This window comes from Pelobates fuscus, chromosome 5, assembly GCF_036172605.1.
Source record: "Pelobates fuscus isolate aPelFus1 chromosome 5, aPelFus1.pri, whole genome shotgun sequence".
NCBI lineage: Eukaryota > Metazoa > Chordata > Amphibia > Anura > Pelobatidae > Pelobates > Pelobates fuscus.
In genome coordinates, this window is record NC_086321.1 from 69,948,131 (window position 1) to 69,963,787 (window position 15,657).

General features: G+C 38.8%; 1 protein-coding gene across 1 annotated transcript; it reads right to left on the reverse strand.

Annotated features, from left to right (window-relative positions):
* Positions 1 to 2,647: 2,647 nt before the first annotated feature.
* BRIX1 (biogenesis of ribosomes BRX1) lies at positions 2,648 to 10,881 on the reverse strand. The gene is made up of 10 exons (XM_063456844.1): positions 10,703 to 10,881; positions 8,753 to 8,864; positions 7,909 to 7,952; positions 6,837 to 6,907; positions 6,522 to 6,571; positions 6,097 to 6,170; positions 5,896 to 5,946; positions 5,216 to 5,317; positions 4,451 to 4,579; positions 2,648 to 3,092 (listed from the first exon to the last, which is right to left on the reverse strand). The coding sequence occupies exons 1-10, from the start codon at positions 10,835 to 10,837 to the stop codon at positions 2,844 to 2,846; spliced, it is 1,017 nt and encodes a 338-aa protein (XP_063312914.1). The 5' UTR covers positions 10,838 to 10,881; the 3' UTR covers positions 2,648 to 2,843.
* Positions 10,882 to 15,657: the final 4,776 nt, after the last annotated feature.

Sequence of the window (15,657 nt, forward strand, 5' to 3'; positions counted from 1 at the left end):
AAACAGCCCACACCAAGAATGTCATATAAACTGACGGGGAAGTGTGAAATGGTCCCCTTGCCCAAACATGAAGAGGAGAGAGGGGATAAATCATGGAAAGGGGAGCTCTTACCCGCATATTTCAAGTTTCATGATGATCTCTGATAAAGTGACACTCCAGGCACCAATACAACTTGAATACATTTGATTTTGGCCTCATTAATATACTGTATTGTTTGCACAGGACAAGAGAGAGAAAAAAAAAAAAAGGTTCCCTGTGCACTCTCTAATCCCTGTGCGCATTCAAATAAACTTTTTTTTTGTATCACTCCATTGGTCATGGCAAGGAAAAACATTTTTAGGGGAGTCATTCACCTTGATCATTTAGCCAAAACAAAATCTTTAATGGGACAGAAGGGTATTTGTTGCATGCTCAAATTTTTCTATTTTTGCACAAAAATATAAATGTTGTGCAGAATTCTGCACCATACGCCTGCCTCCTTATTCACTCCCCTCATGCCAGAAAGATTTATGAAAAGTATGCCGACCGCCTCCGCTCCAACAGCACTGAGTGAGCTGCTTTTAATTCACACTCTGGTTGCAGACAGAGAAACGCCAACAAGTAGTGATATTCTTACTATATGTCCCCCTGGTACTCCTCTCCTTTTACTGCAGGTTGTTTTGTTCAAATCACTCAGAGTGGTCAGTGACTGGCTTTGTGCATACCTTTGATGCCGGAGTGAGGGGGCGTGCCTAAGGAGACAGGCTTAATGTGCAACATATTTATTTTATTAAAACAGGTTTCATCTCTTATGCATTCATATCCCTGTTCTGATTATATCTGTCCAATCAAATAAGTCCCAGAGAAAAGCATGTGCATCTGCCACCTCACACTGTCAATCAAATGATTTTAATTGAGAACCACTAAATCCAATGATTATTAACAACCCCAGATAAGTGCTTAAAGAATGTTCTATAAATTGTTACAAAAATTAAACAATAAACAGAAACATTCAATTGTCGTGGCAAATATATCCCTAATAGCACCCACATTGATTTGAAAATAGATTTTAGAATAAGTTATATTTGCATTAACATCAATAATGTGTATACTGTATATATTTGTTTTAATAATGTGCTTTTTGTGGTTATTGCATTTGGCATTAAAATGTATAATAATAATTAAAAAAAATGCTTTTGGTATGATTTGGCCAAAGTGGCACCATAGACTTGGACTGGGTGAATATCAAATAGCTTTCAAAAGCTTAGGGGCTTTGCACTAAAAGAAGAGTTACCTTGGGTAGAATTATGAAGTTCCAGATTATGGAAAAATAAATTAACATAGAATTCAAACTACCATAAACTAAACAAAAAACTATAGCCAGCCCTTAAAGGGTTACACCAAGCACCATGACCACTGAAGTGGTTTGAAAAGGTCATGGTGCCTGGAATCTATGTGCAGTATTTCATTATGAAATGCTGCACAAAGTCTAACCCCTCCAGATGTGTAACTCCACCAGAGTTCCAGTTGGCTGATGTGTGTATTGAACATCTAGCACCAGCATGCTGGACATAGGCTTCCAATAGAAGAAGAGCTCTGTGCCTCCCAAGTCCTCCCCTCTGCCTGCCCTCCCTGACATTGGTCCCCCTCCTGCTTAGAATTTGCCACTCGTGTCACTTCAGTTTGGTTAATAACCCTTTTAGGTAAACACTCCACTGCCCAAATAAAAAATAAAATGTACTGTTTAGTACATATACCCCCTTTAAAAACATGCACTCAATTTTTTTCTTTTATTGTGAACCTATCTAAAACATCTAGCAAAAGCTGAAGATCTCTTATCAGCAGCCTTCCAATAGGGGTCTGCAGTTTCCCTGTAAGTCCTGAAATAATCTCAGATAAATAAATCAGCCTGCTAGGAAAAGCATAGGTGCATGACTACATATCCAATCACATTACTCCCATCAATTTAAATGTGAAAGTATAGTATAAAACGAATATAGTATTGAAACCAACATAGTTATTCACTAATGTGAGAGTTCAAAGTGAATTTCAAATTAAAGGTCAAAATAGACCAGCTGGAAAAATTCTCTAAGTCAACTATGCTTTCAGTTCAGCGTCGACGGACCTGGGCAGAGCTGGAAATAAGGTAAGTTTAAATTCATTTTAAGGGGACAATGGGTGGTGGGAGGAGGAAGCCAACTAAATGGTGGGTTTAACACTATAGGGTCCGGAATAAGTTTATGTTCCTGACCGTATAGTGCTCCTTTAAACTTTATGGAGTCAGTTAAAATATACAAAATCAGAGGCTGATAAGAGCAGCCTCCATAATTATATCCTACATATTATAAACTTAACAAAATGTATTTGAACGACATTGTTCTTTTACAATGTATTGCCAAGTAACCCAACAACACAAAAGGGATAGAATATGCCCGAAACAACTTCCTGGTCGGGTAGGAGAACGTGGATATTTTTAGTGTATACCTGTATTTGAATAAGCTTATCACAAAAAGAACTTACTATGCACCAAACATTGAATGCACTTGTAGCAGTAATCATAGGGTTAAGGTAAGAACAAAATAGTTCTGCTTCTTACATATGAAGCATACAGAGAGGTGAGAGTTCTGCATGAGCTGGTCGCAAGACGAGAATTCCTCACATTACAAGTGGCTTGTTTTTGTTATTTGGTTTATTTGTATAAAAGACTTTCTAGACTCTGAAACCTGTAAATCACAGGTGGGCAACAGAAGCCCGCAACCCTTAATTGGACCATCAACAAAAGTCTTAGGATGAACAAACAACAAATTGACCGCCATGGTTAATCTGCTTTGTACTAAATAAATCTCTTTCCTCTCCCCACAGTTCAGTTGCGTTTTTTAGCCATTCTTTGGCGTTTGAATTGCTTGTCTTTTCTTTTAACGCTTGGCTTCGGCTGAGGTGGCTGTGTCTCTACCGGCTGTGGCTTTATTTCGGCTGGTGTGTAAAAGACGTCCGCCGTGGGATCAGGCGGCACAATGGATACTTCGTCCTTCTTCTTTAGCTTCTGCAATTCCTTCACTTGCTGCCTCTCTCTCACCTTCGCAGCTGTAGCTAACCGGATAAGGCGCCGATGCTGTAATGGAACAAAATTAACTTATGGTTAAAAAGGTCTTGAGAACCACAAGAGAAAACATAGACTTAACATACAGGAGGGTTTTTTCATACATATAACTAAATCTTCAAAAATAATGTGTAGGTTACATTTCAGTTTAAGCTTTTATTTTTTTTTTTATTTTAATGCAGCATTTTTTAATGATTGAATACAGTATTAGTTTTTCCTCCGTGAGCGCACCTTTTCTGCACCTCCATCTCAACTTGTAGTGTTTCTCGTTTTAGCACCAAAATTCTGCAGTAAATGATGCTTTCTCTAAGGATTTGGGGTTTTGTGATTCGGCGGCTAGCTTTCTCCAGAAGTAAGCTGCCAAATGAACTATAACTCCAAGAAACCCTTGTTGGCCCAATAAAACACGGCTTATTTGATAAGCTCAGGAATGCTAGAGAGCGCTAAGAAGATACTCTAAACCTGATACAAAAAGAGTCTCTGGACACTATCCAGGAGAGACCTCTTTTTAGCCGCCTCAATAATGCAAAATGAACATTTCATCATTATCCCAGATTGAAAGTACTGCCCGAATGGGAGTATGCATAGAGGGGAAAATAGAACAAAGAAGATCATCCTAAAGAGGAGAAGGGAGTATGTATTAAAAGGGGGACAGTTAAAAATGTGAAGCATGCATAAAGAAGCTATAGGGAACCAAAATCCGTAAGAAATACATACTGGAAATGGAAGGTAAAACGGGGTGGATACATACAGTGAAGCAGAGGAAGAAAAGTGTAATTCGTAAAGTGGAGAAACAGCAAACAGTGAACATAACGAGGGAGTGATGGATAAATGGGCAACAGGTATAAAAATATATGCATTTAAGCTACAGACAAAGCTGAATATGAGGAGGCTTGGTTAAAAGCAGAAAATTAAGAATGGTAGGAGGGGAGGCAGATATCGGAGTTTAAACACATTTATGAGTTTTCATTACACACAGTGACCCTAAATCTCCATCCAAAACACAATATAAAATAATAAAAGCCTGGTTTGGTGGTTGATGGAAAAAATATTAAAATGTTTAATTCAATGTACTTCCTGTTTCTGATCTAAAACCCTGGGGGACACATCTGTCCAATTTGTGTGTGAATTGTAAAGTGGGCCAGTATGGAGTCGTTTCTGGACAACAGTCAAGTGCATGGTGTTAGAATGCTCTTTTTGGGTGGTACAAATTAAACCACTGGAGCAAATCATGACCGGAACCCACAGGTTATTACATCAGTCATGAGGACCTGGAAAAAGTCAAGTCCCCCTGAGCACCCCCAACCCATGGAATCTCCCAGTAATTTACAGTGTTTGCCGTTTCAGTATACAAAGGAGCAATGCATTACCATGTTAGGAGACTGATAGTGAGGATTCTCAAATAACGTCGGCCCACCAAAGCTTCCTTGAAAAATCTTAATGGGATTTAGGACAAAGCGGGGTCCAATTTCCACTAGAGAGGCATCTTCTTCTATAATCTGAACAAAATGTAGAAAAAAAAAAAAGTTTAATGAAAGTGGTTACGCTGTGCAGGGCACAAACCTTCCACTCTCCACTAGCAAATAAACTTGAAATTTTAAGACTAACTTTTTATACACACACACAGCAAGATAACACCATTTTACAAAGCATCTTAAAGTGACAGATATCAATGGAAAAAATAAATACCAATAAACACTACAATTACCGTAGTTTCTATATAATTCCTTATGTCTTTCATTAGAGGAAGGCAGTTAAATGGACAATAAAATGTAGAGGGTAAAATCATTCCGTATTGTTTATATGGACAGATAGATATGTATATAAACACCACATTCCTTACTAAACACCACTTCAGTACACAAAATGTTTTAACGAGAACAACCAGCCCCAAGCCCAATTAGCCGTCAATGCATGTAAAACCATCTGCTTGTTCACGGATACAATCTGGTTTACAAGGTTCAAACAACAACAGAAACGTAAATCTATGGTCCTTTCTTGTGGATAGAGTCCTATGCATTTTTGGCATATGAGAGAAAACAAATAGGGACTTTCTCTGCCAAGTGAAGATATCCCAGTAGTGAAAGTGTAATTGAGTCTAACAGAGCAGTACAATACAATCCAGCTAAACCCACCTGGTAATTTCTAAACCAGATCCTGTTGTCAACTATGGAGAAGCTGAACACATGGTCCACAAAAGGCTGGCTTTTTGGATGGTATCTTGGGGTTCCAAAAATCTGTATGAATGAAGAAATATTTAACAATGAGAAAACCAAGAAATGTGTTAAACTAAACTGGCTTTGCTAAACAGCATACTATCTCTAATTTAACAAAGTAGCCTGTGACCTGTGTGCATGCACTTCTAAACAGTGAGTTATGACAAGAAATATATTTAATATACACAAAGAGGGAGGGGGTGAAGCTCTCTTTGACACATCTGAAATTTCTGCAGAAGTTTGGCTAAATTCATTTCAGAACTGACAATCTAAATTCTCTTTAGCAAATTACAGTCATCCTGTTCATAGAGATTAGGTCATGAACAACCCATTTGTACAGTTTCCCCCCCACCCCCTTTATCTTTACTATTTGTATCATACTACTCACACACTTTAGCTATATATCACTGTTTTGAACAGATTATGATTGATATTCATTCAGGTAGGTCGCCGTCTCTATACCCATTTCTATTATTAAACAGTTATCAATACATTATTGCACCATGTGAAATACAAATGGTTTAATAAACTAATGCAGGATATATGCAAGCAATAACAAAAAAAAATTAACATCACTCAAATGAATGATAAGAAAATACCTGTGTAAACAGTTCCTTTAACAAAGAATACTGTGGATGGTGATCAAACTCCTGCAATTAAAACACATTGCATGATTAAAGACATATATAGAAACTTGAAATAGACTTGTCATCCGAGTAGAAACAACCAGTGAAAAACAAAAACCAACAACAAATTTTAACAGAAAGATTTCTATTTTGGAATAGATTTTTAATTCAAACCTGATCGAAGGAGAGAAGAGGACGAGATCCTTTCAGGCAATTTCCGGTCATCTTCAACTCTGCCAGTGTGTGAACTGCAAAAACCACATAGAAAAGTTATTGGATGCCTATGGCTCCAGGTTACCCAAGTAGTACAGTGCAACAAGGAACAAAACCAATAAAAGCCAAACGGTGTAGGAAGTAGTAGCAGCAGGCAGTGCCATATGTTCAGTGTGATATTACTGTGTGCTTCTTCTATAGCTTCAAGTGCAAGGCATTCCTCTAGCTCTGTGCATTCCGACACAGTACACAAATCCCCACTAGCTTTTAAAGGAATTTTCACAAGTAGCTTTATGTGTGATTAGACTTCAATACCCCCCCACCCTCCCAGCCACATCAAACCCAATATTAACAAGGATAAAAACAATAAGCCAAGTTCAACTTACTATTCTGAACTAAGAACTTTACAGATGGTCCTTGAGGAGAATTAGACAGCCTAAAATGAAGAAACAAATGGCGTTGCTTTAGTCAAATCTTATTAACATTGCAGACATTTTTACAAGACCGAAAGATATTACACCCAGAACTGCTCTTGATGCGTAACCCCTGTGGGTAGCACTTTAATGATAAAGATCAAAATTCTAAATGTAGAACAAATCACCATGGAAACCAATAGAGCATTGTTGCCGGTTAAGCCACAAGCAGCACTAAGCCCAAATTTGTATACATTTCCCCATGCCTGGTCTACACATCTTACTCACCACATATACAGATCTTGTTTCTTTTTGGCTTCAAAATATATGCATTTGTTGCAGTTTTTCATTTCGCAGACCTGTACAAAAAAATTGAGCCAGTTATTACGCAGAATATGAACCATTAAATTAGTGAATGTTTCCATAGATTGGAATGTAAACAAATGTGATTATTTGTCGGGGAATTGTACTGTAAACCAAATCTCTAAGTTCAAAACAGACTATTTAAAAAAAAATAAAAAAAAAAACACATCTCTACTTTCTTTGTCTGAAGCCAACAAGGAATGCTTATGCAGATTGCTTGAAGTTGACAGCTTGCATATGAACAGAGGCTTCCTTACATAGAAAATAAAAATCTACATCTGATTCTTCTACAAACATGTCTAAAAAATGAAAACAACAGCGTATTGTTTAGAAAAAAAACATTATTTGTGCAGAAATCTTGTATCAACAGTCACCAATGTGCTGCACTGATGATCACAATTCGCATGTAAATGTAGTGTTTGGTACAACGTCCAATCACCAACAGCCCCTCCATCTCTTTTATTATATAGAGCTTTTCACTAAACTTTGTACTGTTGGGTACTTTGTAATTCAAAGTAAATTACATATTTTAAGCAAAAGTGGCCAAATTGAAAACACATACAGTTATTCTGTAAAGGGAAATGATAGGAGTGACCGTCAAGTTTTAGACTACAATAGATGAACTAAAACCACAAAAGAATGTTTCTATCTTCAGCAACTGTGGCCTAAAATTGAAAATCACTGAATTCCTGATAATTCACATTTAAGCGAACAAGCATGTTTATATTATACTTCCCACAGTACGATTTTATATATATATATATATATATATATATATATATATATATATATATGTCATATTTGTGGTTTAAAATGCTGTGTGAACAGTGTACTGAACATAGACTTATGTTTTAAACAAAATAAAATATTCTTTACTGGTGTACTTTCATTATTTTAAGTGCAATTATTATTATTAGTATTCTCGGAAACATTAAGAAATAGTTTCTATAAAATGAGTTTAAATATAAAAAAGACCAAAGCAGCAAGTCCCACTTACCTCATTTATAACAAACAGTTTATCCTTACGATCCATTTTGGTATCTGTTCATGTGAAAACAAAACATCACATTTACAATTGCATAATAAGTAAACAACAGACATGCATTAAGAGTCCTGGGTGTTCCAACAGGAGTATTCACTAAAGCGAGAATTGTCAGCAATTCAAACTGTAATTCAGATTTCTCCAAGTCAGCTATTTTGGCCTCACAATTAAATTTCACTTTGAATTCCCAACAATTCTCATTGTGGTGAATAACCCTGAAAGTGGTAAAATGCCTTAAAGAATGTAGAGCTGAAATAAGAATGTTAAAAAGTGTAAAAAAAAATATTTACATACAAATATCTGTGTTGTAACAAGGGTGTAAAATGATTACAGAAAGTGATGAATTTGCAATGACATACGGCTTTATTTTACCTCATTACCTCTACACATAATTTAACCACACAAACATGCATTTAAATGTTCACACTATGCCATAAAGCAAGTAAGCATACAAACGATGGAGGATTCAGCCCCAATGCCTATAGCCCATTCGGTGCTGCAGAACGAATATAGGCTCCCCGTGTCACTTCGGTGCCACAGAAACAGTTAAGAGCAAACCATTTATAGTTAAAGGGCTGCAGAGATTCAGCAAAGTCAAATCCTCCTACATCCACAATGCTTCCAGATATTTTAATGGATAATAAAGAAATTAGCTCCCTCATTAGGTAGTCCCAATAAGTGAGCTTTTGGTTTCAGGAATTTTCTGTTAGTCATTTTTTTTGTCAAACTACTTAAAAAATAAATTGACATTAGATGGAGGGACTTAACCCATAGTACTCAAATCCATAACCATTCCTACCTGCTTTAGAATGTGGCATGAGAGTTCTTAGGTCTTGCATGAGATGTCTGGTGCGGAAATTGATGCCACGAGAAGAAAAAATTAGCACTCGTTCCTTGTTCTTCCATTTCCCCTAAAAATGAGTAAAAGCATGTTAAAATGAAATTCTCTGCCTGAATGTCTATCTAGTAAAAAGAAATCAAGTCTACAGTACATGCACTGAAGAACTATAAACCACAAAGTCTTCCAATACTTCTATTTACAAAACACTATGGGATCCAAGTTTATTTTTTTCCCTCTAAGAACACTGCGTAAGCTAAAATGGTTTTGTGACGGTGCCTGGCATCACCAGCTTCAGTAAAAGACGAGTTATAAAATGCGACGTAGCGGTTTTCATCAATAAGTTTTGTCGTTTTAATAAGTGGTTTTGATGGCAAAAAAAAAAAAGACTTGTACACCCAGCGAGGAGTGTACGAGTCACGGTCTTTTTTTAGGGCTTCTTTCAGATAAACAGGTCTAAGTTGGTTTCAAAGAATACAGTTGGGACCATAAAACAGAAAGCGGTGAGAGTTTTGGTTGGTATTATGAAGTATGCCAGCCAAGGATCAATCAAAGAACCAAGTAGTGCACTCTTCATTACTTAAATCTTAGATTTTGTAACATGACTAATTAGAACATTCTTGTAACTTTGTTCTGCTACATAGAATGTTCTTGTGACTAGTGATGGAGAGAGCAACCCTTGGAAAGGAATGATTTGTCTATATCTTTCGAGGGGAAGGACTAGTTGATCAAAAACATGTAATTCCATGTTGCAGTGACACTGGTTAAACTGAGTCAAGCCCTGAAGCGGTCATTAAAGGAACACTATAGTCACCTAAATTACATTAGCTAAATAAAGCAGTTTTAGTGTATAGATCATTCCCCTGCAATTCCACTGCTCAATTCACTGTCATTTAGGAGTTAAATCCCTTTGTTTCTGTTTATGCAGCCCTAGCCACACCTCCCCTGGCTATGATTGACAGAGCCTGCATGAAAAAAAAACAAAAACTGGTTTCACTTTCAAACAGATGTAATTTACCTTAAATAATTGTATCTCAATCTCTAAATTGAACTTTAATCACATACAGGAGCCTCTTGTAGGGTCTAGCAAGCTATTAACATTGCAGGGGATGTTCTTTACAGGAAGTGTTTATGGAAGGCTGTGCAAGTCACATGCAGGGAGGTGTGATTAGGGTTCATAAACAAAGGGATTTAACTCCTAAATGGCAGAGGATTGAGCAGTGAGACTGCTGGGGCATGTTCTATACACCAAAACTGCTTCATTAAGCTAAAGTTGTTCAGGTGACTATAGTGTCCCTTTAAGCTTGGCCATAAAACGGGGACTTTAGATGCAGAATGAAAATAATCTTGTGTCAAGGGCCAGAACATTGACATTGGTCTGTCATTTGAAATGCTGAAAGGCATGTCGTTATTTGGATGTGTGCATTAGTCACACGGTATACCATAAGTCCAGGATGTAGACAAGACAATGCTGGATATGCAATGTCCGCAAAGCACCACTAAATAAACCACCTTCATGATTACATCATTGCTCTCAAGATCATAAACGTTTCACAAGAAAAAGAAGGGGGTTTTGTTTTAGGTTCGCTGGTGTCCAAGATTCTATTCAATAACTCGAACTCAGTACAATATGTTCTGTCGCATACTGACACATCATTTATTGTGCAGACACTGCATCTTATAACACAGACTTACAGCATAAAGCAATCAGTGTGATATCGATGCTCTGGGTAAATTCATAAACCAAGTCTCCAAATTAAATGACAATATATATTATCAGAGATAATGAGAGAGCATGCGCTCCGACCTGGTTCCCCACATGGAGACAGTGAGACCAGCTGCTCGCAGGCTCCTTCCCCACACACGGCTCCTGCCATGGCAGCCCCCCTTCCTGATAAACTATTCCTATACCTCAGAAACGGGAGCCGGGACGGTAAACTCGTCAGCCGCCGCCTCCTGCACGCGCTCGGGCTGCTGCAATTTGGCTTTTTTGTTCGTTTTCGCCGATCCGGGAGAGGAGCCACGTTTTCTCCGGTGCGCTGCCATGTTTACTCTCAGCCGGAAACGGAAGACGGACTCTCCGGGCCGCACGTGGAACTCTATCACAGGATGCGGCTAGACTAGATAGGTCGGTCAGGCGCCCTCTAGGGGACAGCTAGCGGTACAAGTTCTGGCACATGTGACAAACTAATGGTCGCCTTTAAAGTTTGAATGTTAAAGTGAACCGGTCATCATACCTTTAATCACTTACCACCTGCTCAAAGGAGCCATCACAACCATTACACCTCCTTCCAGGGCAGCAACCTCTTCTCCAGCATTGCCTCCCCTCCCGATGATGTTGATGCTTCTTTGCCAGCATATCAGCTCATTGAACAGAGTAACACACTTGTTAAAACCAAAGAAAAAGTTGCTTATCCCAAATCCCTATGAACATTTAAAACTAAACACAAAAAATTTACCTTGCTGATTTTAGCTAAAACGCAAAATCTCTCAGACAGAGAGGGGTGTTTATCTAAACCCTTAACCCCTTAAGGACACATGACGTGTGACATGTCATGATTCCCTTTTATTCCAGAAGTTTGGTCATTAAGGGGTTAAACAATTATTAATGGGACACTACAGACACCCAGACCACGTTGTAGTTTCCTGGGTGCAATGTCCCTCGCTCCTTAACCCTGCAATGTTAAGTATTGCAGTTTCTGAGATACTACAATAATTATATGGCAGGGTTACTGTCAATCATAGAAGCCACTAAAGGCACTTCTTGCTTGTTAGGCGACTTCTGGACACCCTCACGCTCTGCATAAGGACATCCAGTGTCGGTAAAATCCCTATGGGAAAGCATTGCAGCAATGCTTTCCTATGGGGAGGACATAATGCGCTTGTAGCGCTCGCCGCGCATATGCCCCCTTCTGGGTGATGGAGTCAGAGCACTGAGGGAGATCGGTGCTGGAATCGGATAAGTACAGTAATGGTTTATTAACCCTTACAGTGCGGGCAGGGAGGGTGGCACGAGGGGGAGCTCAGTGGTCTTACGTGTTCCCAACTTGCCCCGTTAAAGTCTAAAATGAATGTGGCGGTGAGGCCCATCTTCCTTTTCGCCCGCACCTCCCACCTTTGTCAGTCCCTACATTGGCTTCCCGTAAGATCTAGGACTCAATTTAAGATCCTGATACTTGCTTAGAAATCTCTACACAATGCTGCTCCGACCTACTTATACTCATTAATACACAAATATGTCCCATCTAGGCCCCTACGCTCTGCCGGAGACCTACGTTTAACCTCTGTTTGTACTCCTACCTCTGATGCTCACCTTAAAGACTTTTCTAGGGCTGCACCGTTCATATGGAACGCCCTTCCTCTCTCTGTTAGACTTTCACCCAATCTCCATTCCTACAAAAAAATCTCTGAAAACTTACTTCATTAGGAAAGCATTTCAAATAAACGGTGAACAGCTTTCCCTCCTTGCACCCCGATTCCACAACTGTCATCAAAACAAAACACTAAGCCTTCAACTAACACTATCCTAGCAACCTACTTTTCTACCCTACCCTTACCTTTTGTGTCACATTACCCCACTCCCCCTAGCATGTAAGCTCATTGAGCAGGGCCCTCATTCCCTCTGTCCTTGTGTTCTTGTGTGTCCAACTCGTCTCGTTACAAATACGTGTCTGTTAGTCCACCCATTGTACAGCGCTACTGAACTTGTTGGCGCTTTATAAATAATAATAGTACTACGAATATAACTTTGTATTCCCAGCACTATAGTAGCAATGTAACGTGGCTGTGTAATACGAAAGCAAATACAAAATTAAGCCCTGCGTGCGAACACCCACCCTGTAGGTGTGTTCTCTTGCTAACAGACAGGAGCCAGCAATTTCACTAGCACAATGTATCAAATGAGATACAATGAAATGAACCATGATAGGCACCCTTTAAATTGGAATAGTGCACAACACAATATTACTTGTTCCATGCTCTTAACTTTTTGGCATACAATGGGGTATATTTTTTTTAACTTAACAATTAGGTGGGAGTGTTCTGTAAACATTCCAACAATTTCTTATTTGAATATAAAACAAAACATAAAAAACAAACACATTTACAGATAAAGTGTTGTATGTTTAAAAAGAAACAAACAAAGCACAATCACAGTATGGATATTGTATGTACAGATATTCTTACAGTATATAACTAGGCATACCTTTTTGTTTTAAATATGTTTATTGGTTTCAAAACATATTCCAATGCAAACGTGTTATTGTTAAAGCGGGTTAGTGCCTGCGCAGAGGCCTGGTTATCACTGCATGAATGGATATACTAGTTGTTGCCTGCACAGAGGCTCATCAATCATGTCAATTGTTTTACAACATTTAATATATCATATTCGAGTGTTCTTTTTGTCATCTTTCTTGCCATCACATTGTTCCCTCGTTAGGTTGAAAGTATCTGATTGTGAGTGATCAGTATAGCTGTTGCATTTAACCAGTGTCAGCCTAATGCATTGCACAGACTCAACCCGTTGTGGTTTGATTAGTGGCTATTTACTAACACATAGCTGTTATGCTTGTACTAACAGAGTAGGCGAGCTTATGCTGATTTTAACCAACCACGAGCTGAGTGTGAGTGTGTCTGTATATATCCTACTGTGCCGCAGTTGGTCATTATGTATGCAAAATCTGTGGTCCCTAGGGGCATTATAGCATAAACCATGTATTCCTGTAGCATGTTAAGCTAGCATAGTAGAGCAAAAAACTATATGCACGTTATGTAAACTCAAATAACCTCCTAAAGGCGTGCTACCGTAATCTTGTACGGCAGAAGTGTTACATTGGTTAGGCATCGTCTGGCAATGACATATCCTAAAATGTACTGTAACATGGCATGTACCTGTGTTTTTATGCCGGAGCAACAACATACAGTGCATTTATATTCTTAGGTTGCTGTTGCCTGTTGTATAGCATTTTAAACTAACCTAATAATGAAGAACCAGCATCAGGTGATCAAAAATGGGTAGAAACTTAGTATACATAAACAGATTAAAATAGAAAAGAATTGTGAACGATTTGTCGTCCTGCATGACTCCTAGTTTTATGATATCTTACATAGTTACATAGCTGAAGAGACTTTCGTCCATCAAGTTCAGCCTTCTACACATATGTTGTTGCTGTTGATCCAAAAGAAGGCAAAAAACCTAGTCTGAAGCGCTTCCAATTTTGCCACAAACTAGGAAAAAATTCCTTCTTGACCCCAAAATAGCAGTCAGATGTCTTCTTGGATCAAGCAGCTATTACCCCACTAATTAGAAATTATATCCCTGTATGTTATGTTTTTGTAAGTATTTATCCAATTGCAGTTTAAACATCTGTAGTGACTCTGACAAAACCACCTCTTCAGGCAAATAATTCCATATCCTTATTGCTCCTACTATAAAAAAAAAAACAACTTTTCTTTGCCTTAAATGAAATCTCCTTTCTTCAAGCCTAAATGTGTGACCTTGTGTCCTATGTATAGCCCTGTTTATGAATAGATTTCCAGATAATGGTTTGTACTGACCCTGACTATATTTGCATAATGTTATCATATCCCCTCCCAGGCGCTGTTTTTCCAAGAGATTTACATTTTTTTTAACCTTTTTTCATAACTAAAATGCTCCACTTCTTTTATCAATTTTGTAGCTCGTCTCTGCACTTTTTCTAGTGCCATGATATCTTTCTTTAGAACAGGTGCCCAAAATTGCACAGCATATTCAAGGTGTGGTCTTGCCAGCGATTTATAAAGAGGCAAAATTATATTTTCATCTCGAGAATTTATGCCCCTATTTATACATGACAAAACCTTACTGGCCTTAGCAACGGCAGATTGACATTGCATATTGCTACCTAATTTGTTGTCTATAACAATTCCCAAATCCTTCTCGTGTGTGGTTATCCCTAGTTCACTACCATTTAGGGTGTAAATTGCTTGTGCATTCTTAACCCCAAAGTGCATAACTTTGCATTTTTCTACGTTAAATTTCATCTGCCATTTTAGTGCCCAGTCCCCCAATCTATCCAAATCCCTCTGCAGCAAGGCAATATCCTGCTCACATTTTATTACTTTACAAAGTTTTGTGTCATCTGCAAACACTGATACATGGCTTTCAATGCCCATTTCAAGATCATTTTATAAATATGTTAAATAGAGACGGGTTATCTTACAGACGGGTTGCAGAACTATGCAATGGTAACGTGAACAAATGACTCGTGCTTTTCGATCTCCCATATCTGTCGAGCGTATTTCCAATGCTCAGCGCGGCCCTTGCATGTATGCATCGTCTGCTGGTGGCTAAGCTGCCTAACAAAGATCTATATAGATTAGAAGAGAACATATGCAATATATGAACATTTATGAGTGTGGAGATTTGAGTATTATTCCCTGCATTCAGGAAGGACCTGCATATTTATATTGATCTCTTGCATATTTATGTTAACCCCTTAGGAAGTAAATGCAAACTTAGAATTAAAAAAATATGAGCTATACATCAACAAGGTGGCCCTGTCAATCCTCTGAGCCACCTGGGGGGAGTCTCTCATGACACTGCTACCACACTGTCCCTGGGGCGCCAGGCCTCCTTCCCTCATTCCCATGCCGATCTCCTCTCACTGGTCGGGCCCTCCACAGTTCTGTCGGCACTCAGGAGCACAAACTGTCCATTGGACCCCACCACAAAAGTCCTCCGGTCGTCTGCTCCCTGCACCTCCCGAGCTCCATGTGGGCCTCCTGCGGTGTGTGTTCCTACATCTTACCCGGTGCCGGCCGCATACTTGAAGCAAGTGTCCACCCCCCACGACCACTGGTCTGTCGGGGGGTGGGGGGGGCGGCAC

Bases quoted from the DNA above. Each gene is read 5' to 3' on its own strand.
- BRIX1 (XM_063456844.1), bottom strand. From the start codon at position 10,837: ATGGCAGCGCACCGGAGAAAACGTGGCTCCTCTCCCGGATCGGCGAAA. The intron at 8,865-10,702 runs GTATAGGAATAG...ACTCATTTTTAG, and splicing joins TCCCGGCTCCCGTTTCTGAG to GGGAAATGGAAGAACAAGGA. The intron at 6,908-7,908 runs GTAAGTGGGACT...TTTTTTGTACAG, and splicing joins AACTGTTTGTTATAAATGAG to GTCTGCGAAATGAAAAACTG.